The sequence below is a fragment of the Vipera berus genome (assembly GCF_964194415.1).
Source record: "Vipera berus genome assembly, chromosome: 1".
NCBI classification, from domain to species: Eukaryota; Metazoa; Chordata; class Lepidosauria; order Squamata; family Viperidae; genus Vipera; species Vipera berus.
The window spans coordinates 179,637,566-179,661,199 of NC_138202.1; the positions used below are offsets into that span (position 1 = coordinate 179,637,566).

The 23,634-nt window shown below is 39.9% G+C and overlaps 1 protein-coding gene across 2 annotated transcripts in view; it reads left to right on the forward strand.

Annotated features, from left to right (window-relative positions):
* The window catches only part of CREB1 (cAMP responsive element binding protein 1), a 57,550-nt gene that overhangs the window by 25,127 nt on the left and 8,789 nt on the right, over positions 1 to 23,634 (forward strand). For both annotated transcript variants that reach the window (XM_081329752.1, XM_081329751.1), the window contains exons 4-7: positions 3,241 to 3,341; positions 11,320 to 11,462; positions 13,297 to 13,479; positions 20,267 to 20,417. In XM_081329752.1, coding sequence (XP_081185878.1) covers positions 3,241 to 3,341; positions 11,320 to 11,462; positions 13,297 to 13,479; positions 20,267 to 20,417 — 578 coding nt within the window. The remainder of the gene's footprint in view (positions 1 to 3,240; positions 3,342 to 11,319; positions 11,463 to 13,296; positions 13,480 to 20,266; positions 20,418 to 23,634) is intronic.

The following is a 23,634-nucleotide window of genomic DNA, read 5'->3' on the forward strand; positions in this document are numbered from 1 at the left end:
TTATGACTAATAAAAAAGTTCAGGTTTAAAATCTATGTGTTTCCCTAACATCTTTTCTAACCAAGTATGTCTTTTTGTCCAAAATGTTTTTGCTTTAACACATGTCCACCACAGGTGATAATATGTACCAGGATTTTGATTACATTTCCAGCATTTACTAGACATATTTTTAAACATTTTTGCTAATCTGACAGGTGGAAGATGCCATCTATAAAACATTTTATATAAATTTTCTTTATATGAAGTTGCCATTGTCAATTTATAGTTTTTTCCCCAAAGATTTTGCCATTTATCTAATTCTATATTGTATCCAAAAAATTTTGCCCATACTATCATTGTTTCTTTTACTTGTTCATCTTCCATTTTCAAATTCAATAAAAGGTTATACAATTTCTTAATCAGTTTTTCATCAGAAGTCAGAAATACCTGATCAAACATTGTCTGGTCTTTATAAAAATGATATATTTTAACATCTTTATCATACCTCTATTACATTTGCAGTCGAGGCCACTATGATAAGTCATAGATCTTCTAACTTGTTTAGATTTTAATTTCCTATCTGTGTTCAGAATATCCTTATATGTTAGAATTTTCTCAAATTTAACTTAAGTTTGGGTGAACAAAAGCTTCCATCGTTGATAGCCATCCAGGGATTTTCGTATAGATTTTTGGTTTTATCTTTCCCTGTACAAATAATAATGTGTTTCTTATGTAGTGGTTTTGGAAATATCTATGGGTTTTATTCTTTTCATACCATAAAAATGTGTGCCATCCAAGTTGCAAGTCATGTCCTTCTAAATATAGCAACCTTTTGTTTTCTAAGGGTTAACCATTATTTTAACCATGTTAGAGCACATGCTTGGTAATGTAAGATCCAATTTGGTAGTCCAAATCCTCCATTTTCTTTAGCTTCTTGTAATGTTTTCAGTTTAATTCTGGCTTTCCTTCCTTGTCAAATAAATTTCGAGATCAGTGTATTCAAATCATCAAAAAGGTTTTTCTCTATTTTTATAGGTACTGTTTGAAATAAAAAATGGAATTTTGATAAAATACTCATTTTCACAGTAGCTATTCTTCCTAACACTGGTAGTTGTAAGTTTTCCATTTTTCCAACTTAATTTTGTTTGATTTAGTAATTTTATATAATTATCTTCTTTTATCGTTGCACATCTTGCCGTTAAGTATATTCCCAAATATTTAACTTTCTTTACTATTTATTTGTAAGTCTATTTTTTCTGACAGTGTTTTTTTTCTTATCTGTAAGATTTTTAACTATAACTTTGTTTTTTTCTTCGTTTATTTTCAATAAAAAAATTGAAAATAGCAGGATGAATGTGAGTTCTAAACAATGCCTTGTGATAGTCCTCTTTTATTATTCCACAGATAATCCATACTGCTTAAGTTTAATTATTATTTTGTCTTAAATTTGAATTGCGACTTCCCTAATAGAAGAATATATACTGTACACACTGGTTAGGGTAAAAAGTTACTTCAGAATGTGCTCAGATGGGACCTTGGAGCTTTATTGCTAAAATGGTTTGTCTCCTCTGTCAAAGTTTTTCTCAATAAAGTTTTCTTTCTGATTCAGATTAAAAATACTAAGAACATGGGTTGTGTCACATCTTCATTGGAGGAAATAATAGGTTGAAAATGTTTGTGATAGAATATGTAGTCCATCTCAAGAAAATAGTAACCATTTTAGTTCCTGCTGAACAGTAATATATCTTTGTATTGTTAAAACTACATACACACATGCTTCTATTGATTGTATTTATCTAGTTACCGTAATATATCACTATAACAAGAACAAAATAAAACATACATAAAAATTATTTTAAGAAAGAGATAATGTATTTCCATATTTGTGTATGACTAGTTAGTCATTTAAAATAGTTCATATGTACTGAGTAAGAAAATAGTTTTCATTTTTGGTTTAAAATAAAAGGCTTATATACTTCTCCAAAATGACAAAATCTAAATATTTAATATGAGTCTGGTATCTTCCTAAATAAGTTTCCATCATGTTGTTAATTTATAAGTATAACGGGAACTATACAAATTGCTTTGTGGTTGCCTTCCTAAAATATCTGGCTGATCATGATTGAAATCCTGATGCTAGATTAGATAGATCTTTTATTAATTTTGTGGAACTTTTCATTCTTAAAGATGTGAATAAGTGAAATAGGCAAATACCATAACTATAGCTCTTGGTTATAACTATAACATCAGAAATATTTTTCTTTCTATTTTGTTCTGATATTAATATTTACCAGGACAGGAATTTAATAAATCTAAAATCCTACAAATATTTTTAAATATTTCAATCCCACTTCAACCCCACATCTTAAGAAAGCAGAACTCTTGGAAACATTTTCTTCCAACAGGAACTTTTATTAAGAGTAGTTGATAGCAGGCATAATAGACAGGATCTGAGATTTCCCGTGCTGAGAATAGATTAAAGTATCCCCAAGCAAGGACCCACCCCATAGTCCGCCTGGCCGGTATGGGACGGCCAATCCCCAGGTGTTAGGTCCATTGTGGGAAAAGGGGAGATAACATTGGTCCGTCTCCAGTTCATGCAGCGATGGTCGGCTGCTTCTTCACACCTTCCTCTGAGAGCTTAGAAATAAACCAGGCACTGAGGTTACATTCCTTATTTCCTCCCTTGTTCTACCTGACAGTTTAGGGAGATAAAGTTCAGAGAGAGAGAGAATGCAGGAAGCAAATTGTTACATTGTAGTGGATAGAGGACACAGGCAATAAAGCAAAAGGTTACATTGTAGCAGATAGAGGAAGTAGAGGCAATAAACCCACAGCACATCCCCCCTCTGCCTTGGGAGTATGGCAGAACCCAGAGAAAGGTGAGATTTGATTTTGGGATAGATAAAAATGAAATAGGAATGGGTTCTGACAGATTGGGTTATTTAAAGTGCAGCTACATTGGAATATGATCACCCAAAAATCAGATTACTTAAGCCAGTTTTTGTGCAGTTGCATAAGAGATACTATGCTTTGTTTTAACTGATACATACCCAAAAAGATCATTGTTTTTCCATTTTATTTTTTGTGTTCCTTAATTTTTCTTAAACTTTCATTAAATTAAATAATGATATTATCTTGCTTAATACGCTTCTGTTTTCCTGATTTTGCAAACATACATAAAAGATGTTTTTATGATTTTCAAATAGTACCTTGTTAATAATGTTTAAAATCATAACATTACTATACTTTTATACCTAGATCTCCACTATTGCAGAAAGTGAAGATTCACAGGAATCTGTGGACAGTGTCACCGACTCTCAGAAACGAAGGGAAATTCTTTCTAGGCGACCTTCTTACAGGTATAAATGTAATATTGTAATGCCTGCATTCAGTAGGCCAACACATGAAACATTTGCTAGATGTTCCATCCTATAATTAGAATAAGGGTATTCAAACTTGACCCTTTTATGACTTGTGGACTTCAACTCTGGAATGGTGGTGGGGTTTGAGAGGCTTTGGCGGCTGCAGACTGATCTCGCCGCCTTAGAACAACTGGTGGACGCCGTTTTTACGGCGCTGTGGTCTCCCCCCCAGAGTGGCAGTGACAGCTGGGAGATTATGGCAGCTGAAGATTGATTTTGCTGCCTTGGAATCAGCTGACAGGCGCCGTTTTTGCGGCGCGAAGACTCTTCCCTCTTCCAGAGTGACAACGGTGGCTAGGAGACCCCCTCTCTCCCTCCTTGGAGTGGCAGCTGTGGCCTGGGAGATTGTGACGGCCGAGGATTGATGTAGCACCTTGGAACAGTTGGTAGACGCTGTTTTGTTTTCCTTCCTTTGGGAACGGTGACAATGGCCGGGATATCATGGCGGCTTGAAGATTGACCGTGGCCGCAATTTTGCGCCTTGGAACTGTTTATGGGCACCGCTTTATGATGCGGTGGCCCCCCCCCTCCGGAAGCATGTCCCTGGAACACCTCCGCCAATTACCATCTTGCCACCCATTGGGTCGGCTTGGCTGGACATGCATATGGTTTATATGTTCTTGCTCCCGTGACTTTCCTTTAAATAGCCTGGAATGGACCCGGGAATCGACTGTGGTGAGAGGGCGGTTGAATTGACCATCAACCCACCCCACTGATGTGAGAGATCAGTTGGGGTGGGTCTATCCCGGTACTTCGTGATCAGTCTACCCCAGATTCGACACCTCAACTGTTGTGAGAGGACAGTTGTGGCTCCTTTGTCTGGTTGCCGGCTCGGGTGAGAGCAGGACCGGATCGGTGGATCTGAGACACTCTCTGGACTTAATATTACTTTAACATCATTTCAGTATTAGTTGACCATCTAGCTGCTCATAACTGCCCTAAGTGGTTCGGTTGTGTTATTCTAGCGCGGACTTGTATGTCCTCAGGAGGGTTCCTTCCTCCTGGGTACGACCTGTTGCTCTTTCTTCTACTTCCCTTAAGGACGGGCCCAATTGTTGGGACCCCGAGAGGTGGTTGGGCATAGACAGGGGCCATTGGTGGAAACGTATTAAGAGGTCCCTGGTATGTTTTTTAGCTGGTTGTTTTAAGGGGTTAGGGAGGGGGGGATGGTAAAGTTGGGAGGGATATGGGGTGTATTTTATCAACCGGTTGTCAGTCCGGGCCTGAAATGGTTCCCGGTGAGACGGGGTTGGGGTCGGGAACCTCCAGTTTTCCCAACAGTGGGGTGGGGTTTCAAATCCCCACGACGATTGGGAATGGCAGCAGGCGGTTACACGGAGGGCCATATCAACATCTGGGATCACACCCCCGCTGTCTTCAAGCGGTGGCGCACTCCGACCCTCCGGTTGGTACCCGCTTATCCGGGGTGAGGGGGATCAGGCCCCTGAGCTCAGGCTGGTTTATTTTAATGCCAGATCCGTTGTGAACAAAGCTCCCCTCTGTGATTTGATCGAGGAGGAACGCGCGGATCTGGCATGCATTATGGAAACCTGGTTGGGCTCAGAGGGAGGTGTCCCTCTGAGCTTTGCCCTCCAGGTTTCTGTGTCCTTCACCGGCCGCGGGCTCAGGGTAGGGGCAGGGGTGTGGCGGTGGTTATACGGGAGACTTTATGTCCGTGGGAAACCACTGTTGTACAGATGGGCAGGAGTGAGTCACTCCTCCTGAGGTGTGGCCCTGGGGCTCAGTTGGGCTTGTTGCTGACATACCTGGCGCCCAGCAGTGTAGCAACGGCCCTGCCCGGGCTTCTCGACGCCCTTTCAGGGTTGGTGGTTGAGTTTCCCAGACTTATAGTTCTGGGCGACTATAACCTTCCTTCCCTGGGGGGATCGTCAGAGTTAGCCCGGGAGATCATGGCCTCCATGACGGCCATGGACCTGACCCAAATAATTCAGGGTCCGACTCATGAGGGGGGTCACACTCTCAACCTAGTTTTTTCTATCTGGACAGTGGCTTGATGATCTGGGAGGGGGCTCGCCAACTATTGTCCCCCTGTCATGGTCCGGTCATCATCTCCTGCGGTTGGCCTTCCGTTTTGCCACCCCTCGCTGCTGGGCTGCGGAACCAACCAGGTGGTTCCGCCCCAGGCGCCTAATGGAACCTTTTTAGCGAAGGTTGTCAGAGCGTGGTGGCGCATCAGCTTCCTTTGTTCCTGGAGGAAGCTGATTATCTAGACCCGTACCAATCGGGCTTTAGGCCCGGGTACAGCACGGAGACGGCATTGGTCGCGCTGGTGAATGATCTCTGGCGGGCTCGGGACAGGGGTTGTTCCTCTGTCCTAGTCCTGTTAGATCTCTCAGCGGCTTTTGATACCATCGACCATGGTATCCTACTGCGGCGTCTCAGGGGGTTGGGAGTGGGGGGCACTGTTTTACAGTGGTTCTCCTACCTCCTGGGCCGCTCGCAGTCAGTGTTGATGGGAGGGCAGAGATCCGCCCCGAGGCCTCTCATTTGTGGAGTTCCTCAGGGGTCGGTCCTCTCTCCCCTCTTGTTCAACATCTACATGAAGCCGCTGGGTGAGCTCATTCGTGGTTTCGGGGTGGGGTATCATCAGTATGCTGATGATACCCAGCTCTTTCTTTCCACCCTGAACCAACCCAGTGATGCCCTCGACGTGATGTCCCGTTGCCTAGAGGCGGTCCGGGTTTGGATGGGGAGAAACAGGCTTTGACTCAATCCCGCCAAGACTGAGTGGCTGTGCATACCGGCATCTCGGGAGAACCAGCTTTGCCCATCGCTAACTGGGGGGAGTGAGGTGTTACCCCCCGTTGATAGGGCTCGCAACTTGGGTGTCCTCCTGGATTCATGGCTCAGTTTGGAAGATCATATAGGAGCTGTGACCAGGGGGGCTTTTGCCCAGGTTCGCCTGGTGCGCCAGTTGCGGCCCTATCTGGACCAAGATGCCCTAAGCACAGTCACTCATGCACTCATGACCTCCCGGTTAGACTACTGCAACGCTCTCTACATGGGGCTGCCCTTGAGGACCACTCGGAGGCTTCAGCTGGTGCAGAATGCAGCCGCGCGAGTTGTGATGGGAGTCTCCCGATACTCCCGTGTAACGCCTCTTCTCCGCGAGCTGCATTGGCTTCCAGTTGCCCTCTGGGTGAGATTGAAGGTGCTGGTGATGACCTATAAAGCCCTAAATGGCATGGGCCCGGATTATCTTAGGGAGCACCTGCTGCCAGCATCAACTTCCCATCGTCCTGTGTGCTCCCATAGGGAGGGCCTCCTTGGGGTGCCACCGCTCAGGGAGTGCCGGCGGGTGATCCCCAGAGGGAGGACGTTCTCTGTGGGCACGGCTGCCCTATGGAACGATCTGCCTGTGGAACTCCGAACCGCCCCCGACCTTCGTTCGTTTCGCCGGATCCTGAAAACCTGGTTCTTTGATCTATCTGGCCTGGACTGAGGGGTTTTAAGTTTTTAAACTTTGTTTAAATTTGTTGGGCTATTAATTAATTTAATTCATTTTAATTCTATTTGTATTTCAACTTTTATATTGTCTTTTAAATTTTGCCCTGTAAACCGCCCTGAGTCCTTCGGGAATAGGGAGGTATATAAAACTAATTAAATAAATAAATAAACTCCCAGAATTCCTCAGCCAGGCATGCTGGCTGAGGAATTCTGGGAGTTGGAAGTCTACAAGTCATAAAAGGGCCTAGTTTGAAGATCCCTGAATTAGAATATAGTAGCAGGCAGATCTGGAATATGGATCATGACTGGGCAGCATGGACTATAATTGGACTGTAAGGTGTAGCATTCAGTTCCATTGTCAGAACCCATATCTACAGGGTTCCCCTTCCCCCTTCCTAACCCAATCCTTTTCTTCCCTCTTTCATCCTGACCTGAATCTTGCTCTCTTCTCTTCCTGGGTTCTGCCATACTCCTGGGGGGAGGGGGTTGCAGGTTATTTCCTTGACTTCCTCTATCGCTACAATGTAACACTTTGCTTTCCTGCATATTTCTCTGGGAACCATCTCTCCCCCTGTTGTCAGCTAGTAAAGGGGGTGAGAAGAAGGTGTGAAAAGCTGCCAAAACATCGCTGCTGGAGCTGGCCTGATGTTATCTCCCTTTTCCCACATGGAGCCTAACACCTGGGGATTGGCCTGTTTGAACTGGCTGGATGAACTATGGGGTGGGGTTTTGCTTGGGACACTTTAATCCTCAGATCCTGTCTAGTATGCCTGCTATCAACTTCTCCTAATAAAAGATCCTTTTGAAAGAATCTACTTCCACGAGTTTGACTTTCTTGGGATGAAGTTTTGAAGTGGGCCTTGACATCCATCTTACATAGCATGAATATGCTGCTAAGTTTCGTGAGGGAAATACTATGGTAGGATGATTGGTTACTTTAATCAGTTGTTTGCAAGCAAAGTGGGAAGACATAAATTTGTAACATTTATATTTAAAGGCATAGGTTCATTCTTCTGTTTATTAATATGAAAGATGCTTTCCTTAGAATAGTCTCCCATTTGGAGAAATAATGATTAGGCATCTGTTTGTGTATGAAACAATCAGTCAGATTAATTGTAAAGCGTTAACAGTGTTATTTGCTGTATTATTTCAAGCACAGTCTGTAAAAGAAAGTTCCACGATATTTTTTTTATTGAGAACCAGTGATCGCCAAATAATCAGATTACTAAAGCCAGTTTTGTCCAGTTGTGTAAGAAATATTGTTTATTTTAACTGATGAATATCCAGAAAAGATACTATATGCCCTTTCTCAGTAGTTTACATCAGATTTTTCTTACATTTTCTTAGAATGTATGCATGGTAAAATCAGACCAGTTGCTTTTCATTTCATTGTAATAAAATTCAGTCAAAGATTTTAATTGCTATGAAATGGGTGGAATGGAAGATTTATAGAAGGGAACAAGTGTGCTGATTCTCCATTGAGTTCCTGGGGCGTTTTAACTTCTACAAATAACAGGAAGTAAGGCTTAGATCTGAGAAAGCTTAAGATTCAATCTAAGCTTGTGGTCTGTCAGCAAGCCCTTGACAGTGCCAGTTTGGTTCCCCCTCCCCACCTCTAGCTAATTTGTATCAGTAGCTGGAAAATACTATCCTGTCTCCAAATTCTGTTCTTTAGACAGCATAAAATGCCCTCAATTTCTTAATTCTCTTAATTACTTGCTTAAAGCTCTGATTAATCTTACCTGTCTTTATCTTTACCACTCTCATATTTAACGACTTTCACCGGGAATCTTGTAGCTCCATAGCCATTTTATCCTTGGTATCATAGTTTCATGCTTATTCCCTTAAGTTTTTAGTTCCTAACCTGCTTACTAAAAGTCATGTTCTTAGTACTTATTAACAGTTCAGTAAGTATTTCTCTAATCATAAAATCTTATGACTTGGCAATATAAATATAATTATGGCTCATTGCACAGTCAGCCAGATGTTCAGACTGGATTTGGCATTTTTATCCACCTATTCAGTCCTTTCCAAAGATCTGGGATAGGCAGATGTTAACATTTTATGGTGAGTGCTGAAGGTGTAATCATCGCAGGATGTAAGCTGTTCCAGGTAAAGCTGCCTTTTGCAATTGAGGGTTAGTGAATTTGTCAATGCAGAGGGCGTTAAAGTAGTGCTCCAGTTGTTTTGGGATTGCACCCCAGGGACCTATTACCATTTGTACTACCTTTGTTTTCTTTTGTTATAGTCATTCTATTTTTATTTGCAGGTCTTTGTATTTTGTTATCTTCTCCATTTCCTTCTCTTCTATTCCACTTTCTCAAGGTCACTACCATATCCACTATCCAGACTTTTTTGTCTTTCTTATTGACAGGTGTTAAGTCTGGCGTGTTATATGGCAGATACCTGTCTCTTTGAATTCTAAAATTCCAAAGCATTTTATCTTCTTCATTTTCTTTTACTTTCTGTATTTTATGATCCCACCAGTTCTTGCTTGCAGGCAATTGCTAATTTTTGCAGATCTTCCAATCCAGTGTTGTTGCTATTTTGTCATGCCATTGTTTGTACTCTGTGAGATCTTCTTGCAGCAGCTAACCAGGTGGTCCACTGTTTCTTCAGTTTATTTCCAGAAGAAATACTTGCTGCCTGTTGCTGTGTTCCCAGTTCTAGCTTTGTATGCATTTGTTCTTAAGGCTTTGGTCTTGTGCAGCCAGAATTAGCCCATTCAACTTTCTTGTTCTTAACCATTGCCAGGTCTTATTATCTGCTTTACCTGTTATTTTTTTAATGTACTGACCATGTAATACTTTCTCTTCCCATGCCACTTTTCAGTTCTTCATTTGGTCCTTCTTAGGCCATTTTGGTCTCTCCAGTATCAGTATATAACTATATAACTGGTATATAACTATTATTATAAGCGGTAGTAGTAGTAATACTGCTACTATGATTAAAAAGAGGCCCTTAACACCATCTAGTAGAATCTAACAAATCTCTAATATGATTACTTTTAAGATATAATGCAGTGTTCTGGTTATTCCTTTTCAATTGTGAGAAGTATATATAATATATAAACCTTTATTGTCAAAGTACAACATGTGTACATTGAGATTAGCTGAGCCTTCCCCCGTGCTCTCTCCCCCCAACACACAGTGACAACAAATCCTCCATCCTACCACACCATGTGAACCAACTACACCACACACCGGCCTCCCAAGTCAATTCTGCATAAGATTATGTCCCATTTAAAAGCCTAACAGCCCATGTTGGTACGGCTGGCTATATTCCTGTATCTCCTACCGGATGGTAGGAAAGTAAAGAGATACCGTCCAGGGTGTGAGTCATCCCTGAGAATCTTCCTCACTCTTCCAAGGCAACAAGCCCTGGCGATGTCATCCAGTGGTGTCAGGGAACAGCCCACAATGTCTTGTGCTGTGCTCACTACCCTCTGTAATACTTTCCTATCCGCGGCTGTCAGACCAGCATACCAAACCACAATACCATACGAGAGGACGCTCTCTATAGTAGACCGGTAAAAGAGGGTCATTAGCTGTTGTTCTACCCTGTTCTTCCGCAAGATCCTAAGAAAGTGAAGCCTCTGTTGGGCCTTTCTAGCCACCTGGGTTGTGTTAACTTTCCAGGTCAGATCTTCACAGAGGTAGACTCCCAGAAATTTAAAGGAGGAAACTCTCTCTACACAGTCCTCCCCGATGTAAAGTGGGGCAGGTTCCTCCTTTTTTCTCCGGAAGTCTAACACCATCTCTTTCGTCTTGCCGATGTTTAGGTGCAAGTTGTTGTTACTACACCATATGGATAGTTTTTGTACCTCCGCCCTATATGCTGTCTCATCCCCACCTGTAATAAGACCCACCACAGTTGTATCATCTGCGAACTTGATTATCGCAGTGGATGGGTCAAATGGTACAGAATCACTTGTGTACAGAATAAAAGTACACAAGTACTGAAAAGGTGGGATGAGAGGGAAGAGAAGTATAGTTAAAACTGCTGTGAGCAGTTGATTTGGAGGACAAAAGAAACTTAGTTTTTGGCTATGTACATGTTACTTAGTTTGGTAATGAAACGTTCAGAAATTATATTAAAACCACAGCCAAAATCTAAAATCTAAGCTACGTATTTTCAATATCTTTTCATTTCTCATAGCACATAATACTTGATTTTAAATTTCAGTGCTATTAATAATTCATGAATAAGGACAAGTATATTACAGATTATTATCTTTGATACAGCTTATATCTGAATTCTTGCAAGAGCAGAAGTACAATTGCTTTCATGCCATACTTCCAAGAAAAATGTAATTGACTACGCTTAGGTTGGATTCACAATACTCTCAGGTTTCTCCACAAGTCTGCTGTTACATGTATTGTCAGATTATTATAAACATGGTAGTTAATGGATTGGTTAAGATTTCTCCAACATTATTTTTTTTTAGGAAAATATTGAATGATTTGTCCTCAGATGCCCCAGGAGTGCCAAGAATTGAGGAAGAAAAGTCTGAAGAAGAAGCAACAGCACCTGCTATTACTACTGTCACCGTGCCAACTCCAATTTATCAAACAAGCAGTGGGCAATATAGTACGTGATCTCTGTTTCTTATACAATAGTAGGAAAGGAAAAGTATATAAAGTCTTAATTAAATGTAAAAAATGCATCATTTATATTTTATTTCCCCTCTGGAATTATAATTTCCCCTCTGGAAAATGTTCAGAGCTCCGTATTTGTCACTTTCGGATTAAACAAACCAATAGCATACAAGTGTGGCATATCAACAAAGGAACAGGGCAAATGAAAATTAGTTAAGCATTGTTATACAGGTGTTTTGTTTCGATTAAACATGTCTTAGAAAATTAGCATGTCCTGTGCCTTCTAGTGCCCTTCTTAATGCTATGGATATAGTTCAGTCCCATTACTTTCCTAGCAGGTATTTTATTGCCCACTTCACTGTAAAGGATAGAATACTCTTCACCTGTTCACATACGATCTTGGCTTTAAGGACCAGTTTACACCTTCAGTTGAAGTGAAAAGTTTCCAGGCAGTAAAATGTTGCACTTAATTCATATTGAGAATGATTATAATATATAATACTTGCTCAACAATAGCTACTGCATGAAAGCATGATTTGTGTTCTAATTTATCTCATGACGGAAGCATTGCCATGTGAAATCACCCTTACATGTTCAGTGATCAAGGCTGGGAGGGTGGATGAAGGACATAAGAGTTTTATGATTATTATTTGCTCTGGTCCCCAGTGTGGTCCTGATTTTCTTTTAGGGACTGGTGTTGCTGATATCCATCATCAATATGGCAATGCTGTGCATGCAGGTATTGTCTGCATGAATGGATTGGTGCATATGTGATGAAGTTGAGGAACTGATGCTGGCAGCATTGGATGAGGGACCATGTGTGAATGGTATTCTTATTGCAGCCTGAGTGAGGTGTAGCAGACTGAGGAGATTCTTGAAAATGGATACAGAAATAAGTACAGAAAAAAATTAAGAACAATAATTGTATGTGAAGTGCTAAACAAACTAACGTGGAAGCAACAGAGAAGAAAGCAACTGAGGAAGGATGAAACTGATAAAAAAGATGTAAGAAGAACAAAATATCGAGGGGAAACCATTGTTTATTTTATTTATTAGTATCCTATCTTTATTTCTTTTACAAATGACTCAAGGCTGCGAAAATAACCAATACACCTTCCCCCTCCTATTTTCCCCACAATAATCCTCTGAGAGGGGTTTGGCTGAGAGAATAACGACCAAGGTCACCCAGGTGACTTTCATGGCTAAGACGGGAACTGAACTCACACTTTCTAGCCTGTTACCTTAACCTCTAGACCATTGGAATGAACAGAGGTCGGTTGTTAGAAACAAATAGCTAATTTTTATTACTTTATTAATTTTATTAATCAACAGCAAAAAATTATCACCAACAAATTTAACAAATTACATATACTTTTCATTACCAAAAAATCAAGGAATCACACAATAAATGCATATTGTTATTAAATGCTAGTATCTGGATTGATTGAATTAGAAAACAAATTGTAATCTTTAAAAAGTCACATCTTGCAAAATGCATATAATAAATTACACTTTCCTACATGATGAACAAAATTCAATATCTCTTCAGAAGTAGATTAGTACACTCTTTTAATGATTTTTTGGGGCGAGATGCTTCAGCTGTTCTGCCATAACAGGTTTAAGAAAAACATGCCATTGACAAAATAGTTTTCAGCATTGCTTTGTGTAGTGATTTATCTATCACTTATCAAAATTGCTGCATCAAGAAAATGTCTCTGTAATCACAGGAAACAGCATAACATTAAATGTTTTAAACAACCTTATTTTCAGATTATTTATAATGTTCTTAATATCGGAATTGTTTACCTGCTTTTGCCTGTTTCCAGTTGCTATCACCCAGGGAGGTGCCATCCAGTTAGCAAACAATGGCACGGATGGAGTCCAAGGCCTGCAGACTCTAACTATGACCAATGCAGCTGCAACCCAGCCGGGTACCACCATTTTACAGTATGCACAGACTACTGATGGACAACAAATTTTGGTACCCAGCAACCAAGTAGTGGTACAAGGTAGGATAAGGACATTCTTAAATGATTTACTCAAGGTTGATGCTTTATTTATTCATTAATTCATTCTTTTTATTTGTGAAATTGTTAAAAGTGCTAGTTATTAGAATAGGAGAGACTTTTCTTTCTTCAAATAAAATCTGAGGATATCAGGAACAGAGCTGAAACAAGCAAGAGCTATAATCATACACATTTTTTCTGTCTGACAGGAATATGTAAACTTAAGGGAGAACAGAAATGCAAACATAACATGCACATATACGGAAATAAATTCAGAGGCTATTGGAGGCCATTCCTGGTAAAGAGGTTAGAAAGAATTCCAGAGGCCATGCTCTGCATGCCTTTGCTGCCTTGTTTCTTACAATTTTCTGTCCCTTTTAAGTAGACGGTTGCAGGAATGGGACAGATAATTTCTACCAGCTATTTATACTGATATCTAACACAATAGGGTTGGAAATTAGAAATGGGTTTATGTGAAATTAGCCCAAGATTTCATTTGAGCTAGTTCACATTGCCTCCCTCTAAACATTTGCAAATAATCTCTTTAATCTTTTCTTTAAAGTTTTATTTCAAATTTTCCCCAAATTCTCTTCAGCTTTATTAGTAGCAACAGTTTTTGGAGCAACTATACTATCAGAACTATAGGTTATTATTGCAAGGAGGAGATGTCAGCTTGAACCTCTGATTAAGAATGATCCTTAACTCCATTTGTTGAGAAATGTATAGTTTAGTAGAAGTCAAGTGAACTACAGTGGTGCATAGCCAGAATTGAAGATTGTGCACCAAAATTCCCAAATCGTACCTTTTCCCTCCCTTAGTTGCCTCCCATCACTGGTCCCCCTGTCTAATCAAATTCAAACAAGATGTCACTTTCAGGCCTAGGTTTAGTATGCCGCTGCGTTCAGTTCCCAGCTGCTTGACTTTGAAGCTACTCTGAAAGATACATTGAACTGTCATTTTCCTTGAAGCATCTCCTCTCCCAACAAGCCCCGCCCCCTCCCCCCCCCCCAGAGTTCATGGCAGCTGATAATGGTTGCAAGTGTGAGGTGGCAGCTGACAGGAGATCCATCACATAGTTTAAAGGAAGGTTAGGATACAGATCTTGATAATTACATACATAAGGCAAACTAGAAGAAACTATGAAAAGTGGATGGATTAATCTTTGTTTCAATGCAAGAACTGCAGTGGAAAGATTATACATTGCTAGCACGTGACTCCAGTTAGATTGGCACATGTAAATCAAAATTATTTTTCCAAATATTAGAGGGGTTCTCAAAAATAAATTTGATAAAGCTATACCTTTTGATGTAAAAGTTTTGAGGAGATACTATCACTTAAAGAATTGAATGGTCCCCAGAATTAGGCTTCCTGCATTTATTTACAGCACCATATCTCAAGCTTAAAAATTAAGAATAATTAAAATAGCTAAAATAATTAATTGCCCAATATTGGAAAACTCTTGTTGTTAGTTGCGAAGTCGTGTCTCACCCATCGTGACCCCATGGACAATGTTCCTCCAGGCCTTCCTGTCCTTTACCATCTTCTGGAGTCCATTTAAGCTCACGCCTACTGCTTCAGTGACTCCATCCAGCCACCTCATTCTCTGTCGTCCCCTTTTTCTCTTGCCCTCAATCTTTCCCAGCATTAGGCTCTTCTCCAGTGAGTCCTTCCTTCTCATTAGGTGGCCAAAGTATTTGAGTTTCAACTTCAGGATCTGGCCTTCTAAAGAGCAGTCAGGGTTGATCTCCTCTAGGACTAACCAGTTTGATCACCTTGCAGTCCAACGGACTCACAGGAATCTTCTCCAGCACCATAGTTCAAAGGCCTCAATTCTTTGGCGCTCAGCCTTTCTTATGGTCCAACTTTCACTGCCATACAATGCAACTGGAAAGACCATAGCCTTGAGTATACGCACTTTTGTTGACAGGGTGATGTCTCTGCTTTTTAGTGTGCTGTCTAGATTTGCCATGGCTTTCCTCCCCAGGAGCAAGCGTCTTTTAATTTCTTGGCTACAGTCCCCATCTGCAGTGATCTTGGAGCCCAGGAAAATAAAATCTGTCACTACCTCCATTTCTTCCCCATCTATTTGCCAGGAATTGAGAGGGCCAGATGCCATGATCTTGGTTTTCTTAATGTTAAGTTTCAACTTTTGCACTCTCCTTCTTCACCCACAACAAGAGGCTCTTTAGTTCTTCTTCATTTTCTGCCATTAGAGTGGTATCATCTGCATATCTTAGGTTGTTGATATTTCTCCCGGCAATCTTAATTCTAACTTTTGATTCATCTAGCCCTGCCTTTCTCATGATGTGCTCTGCATATAAGTTAAATAGGCAGGGCGACAGTATAGAGCCTTGCCGGACTCCTTTCCCAATTTTGAACCAATCAGTGGTTCCGTGTCCAGGTCTCACTGCTTCTTGACCCGCATATAGGTTTCTCAAGAGACAAATAAGATGGTCTGGTACTCCCATCTCTTTAAGAACTTGCCACACTTTGTTGTGATCCGCGCAATCAAAGGCTTTAGCATAGTCAATGAAGTAGAAGTAGATGTTTTTCTGGAACTCCCTAGCTTTCCCCATGATCCAGCGTATGTTGGCAATTTGATCTCTAGTTCCTCTGCCTCTTCGAAATCCTGCCTGTACTTCTGGTAGTTCTCGATCCACATACTGCTGGAGTCTAGCTTGTAGGATTTTAAGCATAACTTTACTAGCATGTGAAATGAGTGCAATGGTGCGATAGTTTGAACATTCTTTGGCACTGCCTTTCTTTGGAATTGGAATGTAAACTGATCTTTTCCAATCCTGTGGCCACTGTTGAGTTTTCCAGATTTGCTGGCAAATTGAGTGTAGCCCTTTTACTGCATCATCTTTTAAGATTTTGAATAGCTCAGCTGGAATACTGTCACCTCCACTAGCTTTGTTGTTGCTCAGCTTTCCTAAGGCCCACTTCACTTCACATTCTAGGATGGCTCGAGGTCAGTGACCACCTCATCGTGGTTATCAGGGACGTTAAGTTCATTCTTGCATAATTCTTCTGTGTAATTTTGCCATCTCTTCTGCTTCTCCTAAGTCCCTGCCATTTTGGTCCTTTATCATGCCCATTTTTGCATGAAACGTTCCCTTCATCTCTCCACTTTTCTTGAAGAGATCTCTGGTCCTCCCTATTCTATTGTTTTCTTCTATTTCTTTGCACTGTTTATTTAAGAAGGCATTCTTATCTCTTCTAGCTATTCTCTGGAATTCTGCATTCAGTTAGGTGTATCTTTCTTTTTCTCCCTTGCCTTTCACTTCCCTCCTTTCCTCAGCTATTTGCAAAGCTTCCTCAGACAGCCATTTTGCTTTCTTGCGTTTCTTTTTCTTTGGGATGGTTTTAGTTCCTACTTCTTGTGCAATGTTGCGAACCTCTGTCCATAGTTCTTCAGGTACTCTGTCTATCAGATCTAATTCCTTAAATCTATTTGTCACCTCTACTGTATATTCGTCAGGGATATGATTTAGTTCATACCTGAATGGCCTAGCGCTTTTTCCTACTTTCTTCAGTTTAAGCCTAAATTTTGCAACGAGAAGCTCGTGGTCTAAGCCACAGTCAGCTCCTGGTCTTGTTTTTACTGACTGTATAGAGCTTCTTCATCTTTGGCTGCAGAGCACGTAGTCAATCTGATTTCTGTGTTGACCGTCTGGTGATGTCCATGTGTAGAGCCGTCTCTTGGGTTGTTGGAAAAGAGTGTTTGCTATGACCATCGTATTCTCTTGACAAAATTCTATCAGCCTGTACCCTGCTTCATTTTGTACTCCAAGGCCAAACTTGCCTGTTATTCCTTTTATCTTTTGGCATCCTACTTTAGCATTCCAATCCCCCATGATGATAAGGACATCATTTTTTGGTGTTAGTTCTATAAGGTGCTGTAGGGCTTCATAAAAGGTAAAGGTAAAGGTTCCCCCGCACATGCGTGCTAGTCGTTTCTGACTCTAGGGGCCGGTGCTCATCTCCGTTTCAAAGCCAAAGAGCCAGCGCTTGTCTGAGGACGTCTCCGTGGTCATGTGGCCGGCATGACTAGACACCAAAGGCACACGGAACGCTGTTACCTTCCCACCGTAGTGGTCCCTATTTTTCTACTTGCATTTTTACGTGCTTTCGAACTGCTAGGTTGGCAGAAGCTGGGACGAGTAACAGGCGCTCATTCTGTTACGCGGCACTCGGGATTCGACCCGCCAAACTGCCGACCTTCTGATCAACAAGCTCAGCTTCATAGAACCGGTCAATTTCATCCTCTTCAGCACCGGTGGTTGGGGCATAGACTTGGACTACTGTGATATTGAATGGTTTTCCTTGGATTCGAACTGAGATCATTCTGTCATTTTGGGGATTGTATCCCAGTATTGCTTTTCTACTCTTTTATAGACTATGAAGGCTAGTCCATTACTTCTGAGGGATTCTTGCCCGCAGTAGTATACCTGATGGTCATCTGAATTAAATTCACCCATTCCTGTCCATTTTAGTTCGCTGATGCCTAAGATGTCGATGTTCAGTCTTGTCATCTCTTGTCTGACCACGTCCAGCTTTCCTTGATTCATGGATCTTACATTCCAGGTTCCTATGGAGAAAAAATCTTTACAGCATCGGACTTTCCTTTCACCACCAGATACATCCACAGCTGAGTGTCCTTTTGGCTTTGGCCCAGTCGCTTCATTCTTTCTGGCGCTAGTAGTACTAGCCCTCTGCTCTTCCCCAGTAGCATATTGGACGCCTTCCGACCTGAGGGGCTCATCTTCCAGCGTCATATCGTTTTGCCTTTTGGTACTGTCCATAGGGTTTTCATGGCAAAGATACTGGAGTGGGTTGACATTTCCTTCTCCAGTGGATCATGTTTGTCAGAACTCTCTGCTATGACCTTTCCGTCTTGGGTGGCCCTGCACGGCATAGCTCATAGCTTCATTGAATTACGCAAGCCCCTTCGCCACGACAAGGCAGTAATCCATGAAGGGGTGGAAAACTCTAGATATATAATAATTGGATATGAATTAACAAGGACACTAATTGCCACATTAGAAAAAAAAATAGAATTAGAGGCCTATCAGAAAATGAGGAAAAGGGCACAGAGGAGGTGGTGGTAATGATGATGATGACGACGACGACGATGATGATGATAATAATAATAATAATAAGATGATGATGATGATGATGATGATGGAAGGGACCTTGGAGGTCATCTAGTCCAACCCCCTGCTCAGGCAGGAAACCTGAGCTGTCCAGTTCTATCTGCAGAAATCAGAAAATGTGGAAAAGGATATTAATATAAAAATATATAATATATAAAATATAATATAAAAAAATATAAAAGAATTATAAAATGGATTGAAGATGATCAACTGGAATTGATTAAGTTGGCAGAGATGGTGAAATTAACTGCATGGGTTAGAAACAATATTATGGACATGTTTATAAGAGAATGGACGTCATCCATGGGGTTTCTGCAAGTTTAATGTAATAATGGAGATAGTTAAGATAATCTTATTTCTTTGGGCCGCTAGTTAACAAGGGTTTTGTGTTTTTTTAGAGTTAACAGATACGAGGTCAGAGAAGAGATTAGATTTCTATATTTAAGATTTTTTTAAAGAATTGTGATGTAAAATAGTAGTATAATAAATAAAGCAAGTATAGATGAGGAAGCTTATAATTATTTGTAGATCCACTGTGCAAGGGAGGGAAACATTCAACCAGGATGGACAATGTTTAATGCTGATTCTGCACACTTTTTAATTATTTTTATTATTATTTATTATTTTTGTTGTGTTTGTAATTTGGGCAGGGGTTGTCTTTTTGTTTTTGTTGTTTTTTAGTACCCTGTCTTTGAAATAAATATCATTTATTAAAAAGAAAAAAGTTAAAAGAATGAGACATCAGAGACAGGAACCACATTTATAAAATGTATGGATCTTACGGTTTACCATTACAGCAGTAGACTATAATATGGTGATCATTTATATGTAGGGTAAATTGATACATTTATCGTATATTTACGTCTTAGTAGACTTGTTTGTATTTTCTATATTTTTTTTCTCTATGCATCTGGGATTTATATTATTTCGGTCACCTGATAATGCTTGTTAATCATAGTTAATTGTAGCACAATATAAACTAATTCTATTATATGATTCCTGGAAAGCCTAGTAGTTTGTTCAGGTTGAGTTGAACATATTTGTTGAGTTAGAAAAGATATCTGAATCTATACCATATGAGAGAGAGGAAACCTTAGGAGAAAACGTGGGAAATGTAAAGGCAGAAAAATGGTAGAATCTTGATAGCAGATACATTGTGAGGGGAAAAGATAAAGAACAAGAGCAATGGTTCTGGGAGAAGGGGTTGGAGAGAGGGAAGAGAGGCATAAGACTGGGTAAAAGAAGCCAAAAACCCCCAGTATGCAGATAAAAATATCCTTTGAATCTCAAAGGTGGTTTGGGCAGGATATTTGGGAATGTGAACAGGAAGGGGGAGAGATTGTTTTAAGTAGTTTCAGAAGGAAAGTGATCAGGGAACAAAGTAACTAAGAGGGATAGGAGAAAGAAGTCAAAGAGGATTGTCAATGCAAAAAGAAATGCTCGAGAATTGTATGTTATTTCTATAAATACAGAACAGCAGAAACTTTGTATTTTTGCAGTGAGAGTTGCAGTCAACCATGCCAGTTACACTAAGAGAACTGCCAACTAAATGGATAATATGAACAGATTTTCAAATCTTTTTAAGAATTGTCTTCCAGTACTGTCAAATATAACATTTTTGTAACTCTTTCTAGCTGCTTCAGGAGATGTTCAGACCTACCAAATTCGCACAGCACCCACAAGCACCATTGCACCTGGTGTCGTCATGGCATCTTCCCCAGCTCTTCCCACTCAACCAGCAGAAGAAGCAGCACGAAAAAGAGAAGTCCGTCTAATGAAGAACAGGTTTGTATACTATTCAGAAACGGCCAAAAATATTTTTACAGGTAGTCCTTGGCCTAAAACCACAATTGAGCCCCAAAGAGAGTTTATGACCTTTCTGTCACAGTTAAGTTAATACCATGGTTGACTTTCCTTGTTAGAAGGTTGCAAAAGGTGATTACGTGACCCCAGAACACTGCCGCTGTCATAAATATGAACTAGTTGCTAAACTTCTGGATTTTGATCATGTGATAATGGGTATGTTGCAACAGTTGTAAGTATGAAAAACAGATGTAAGTCGCTTTTTTCAGTGTTGTAACTTCAAACAGTCACTAAATCAATGGTTGTAATTCAAGGACTACCTGTATTTGAAAAGCAGACCAACAACTTTCTTTACTCCCATTCTAAAGAAAATTTTACCATATAAGATGGAATTGATGATACCAAAAAGAATTAGCTTTATCTGAAAAACATGTATAATTGGGAAGGAGATCTGCAATCCCCTTGTTGCGTTGCAGTGGTTAATAGAGTCAGAAAGTGCAGGACAAGTATTTTTTCCTTGGTCATAGCCCACAATTAATCTTGCTAACAGTCAAAACCATATCATTTACAAAGCAACTTTGCAATATCAACTAGAAATAAATCATTTCAAGCAAGATGACAGAATGATACTTTTTCAGTCAACTTATAAATGATTTGGTAAGTCCAATTATGGTTTATATATTTGTTGGTTCCCCATGCAAATATATCAACCAAAACCATAGATGATTCTTTTAATATTTGTTCAGTGCAAAGTTGCATAGTCAGTGTGCAACATATAGCTCCTTAGATATTCTACTCATACATGGCTCCTGTTCTTTGAAAACTAATGTAGTGCTTAATTATGCATCCTCACTTTAGTTTATTGTCTGAAAAAGGAATTCGTATTTTTATTGTTGTAGTTTGGAATATGCTATAAGAAACAAACAATTGGGCTTTTCTGCAGCACGTTTTTTATAAACAATCAGAGTTGGAGAATTTAAATTTGTTAGATAAACCCTCTTGCTGGGGGAAAAAAGCAAACACAGCATGTGGCAGCACTTTGTTAGTTGATCATTGAGCCATGACTTACCTTGTTTTATTATGCAGCTGGCTCAATAAATTATTCAATACCTCAAAAGAGCCCTTAGGCTAAGCAGTAGTGACTTACTAGCAGGAGAGAAGAAAAACAGCCATTCTTAATTAATACTACTTTTACATCAATATTACTTAGTTCTTAGGTTCCTTTCAAAGATTAAAAAATATATGAGATATAAAATATTAAAAAAATAGCTGAACAGTGATGAAAACTGCCATCAGTAATGTTTTATTTTACTCCTCAAACCAACTGATTTATAATTTTTGAAGCATTTCTGAAACAGTAACCTTATGAGCATTTGGTTTAGAAAACAGAAAATAAAAAACCTATTGCAGGAGAAAAATGAGTAGATTAATTTTTTCCTTTTAATGCCGGCCCGCAGACTGGATGTGTCACACGGAAGCTGCACCCACCCCAGCTCCAGCAAGGGGGAAAAAGTCACGATACGTTGCGACATGACGTGACATGGCGAGTTTGACACCCCTGCTTTAATGTAAATGAGACTGGAGTTTTAATCTTATCAGAGGATAAAACCATTGAACATCGTGAAATTTATATCTGAATTAATATGCAAGTATTGAGTTCTTAAGTATTCATTGCAGAATATCTTAATATAAATGAGTTTTAAATGGCTAAAACTCTTATTAATCTTTACCAATATGGGATTAAAATATATGACTTGGAAGATCTGGTTACTCTCCTCAAACTGGCTCTTTTAGTAGTCATCTAAATGCACAACTGTTCTGTACAGGTAATCCTCAACTTAAAACAATTCATTTAGTGACCATTTGAAGTTGCAAGTCATTGAAAAAGTGACTTATGACCATTTTTCACACTTACGATCATTGCAGCATCCTCGTGGTCACATGACCAATATTTGGATGCTTGGCAACTGGTTCATATTTATGATGCTTACAGTGTCTCATCACATGAACACCTTTTGCAACCTTCTGACAAAGTCAGTGGGCAAACCAGATTCACTTAAGGATTCAGTTATTAATTCAACAATTGCAACAATTCATTTAACTGTGGCAAGAAAAGTTGTAAAATGGGGTAACACTCACTTAACAAATGTCTCACTTAGCAACAAAAATTTGGGCTCGATTCTGGTTGTAAGTCGAGGACTACCTGTGCAGTGCAACTATTACAACTAAGCAGGAGGGGAAACATTGTCTTGTCTTCTGATCCTTCCAGTATTAATTTGAGCACTGATGTTTGTCCACACTGCAACCATATGTCCTATATTATTCATAATTTCTGCCATTGGCATATGATTCCATGTATTTCTAATCAATACCTCAGTTCTGTATTACAGAATAAAATCAGAATTTTTTTTATCTAGAGATTAAAAAAAATCTAAAAGGCTTGGTCCTCTAATATTTCCCAAATCTTTTTTATTCACAATATTATTATGAGGCACAGCAAAGAAATGCTAATAAACATTAGTCCTTGCACTCACTTATTTGGTGTTTATACTGTTGATACATGACTTGCATAGAGAAATTTCCTCCTGAACCTTATTGGCCTGAACTCTTTAATAGGAGCATCTGTTTTCAAGAAAGTTGATTTCTAGGACAACCACTACAAAAAGAAGGCAATCATTAACTCTTAAAAATCTGTACAAGTTTAGCAGTCCTTCAAAAATTGCTTAACCGTGGGATATCCAATAGCAGAGACTTGATCTATCTCAGTATATTAAAAAGAAATGAAGTCTACCTTTAAAGGGACCAGGTTGGAGGCAGATTTTCCCAGAGACCTCTATAGAACTTAGAGCTGGAATGACCTCAGAGTCAGGAGACCTTATACCTTCTCAGTCAAATGGTTGTCCAGTCCATTTTTTAAAACTTCCAATGATGGAACACCCAAAACTCCAGGAGGCAAGCTATTCCATTGATTAGTTGTTCTCACTGTTAGGAAATTTCTCCTTACTTCTAGCTTTGATTTATTTTTAACAAGCTTCCATCCATTATTTCTTGCCTTGTCATCTGTTGCTTTGGAGAATAAGTCAATCCCTTCTGCTCTGTGACAGCCCCTCAAGTACTGAAAGACAGTAATCATGTCCCCCCTAATCCTTTTTTCCCCAATAAGTTAGAAAACCTAGCTTTCTTCAACCAGTCATCATAC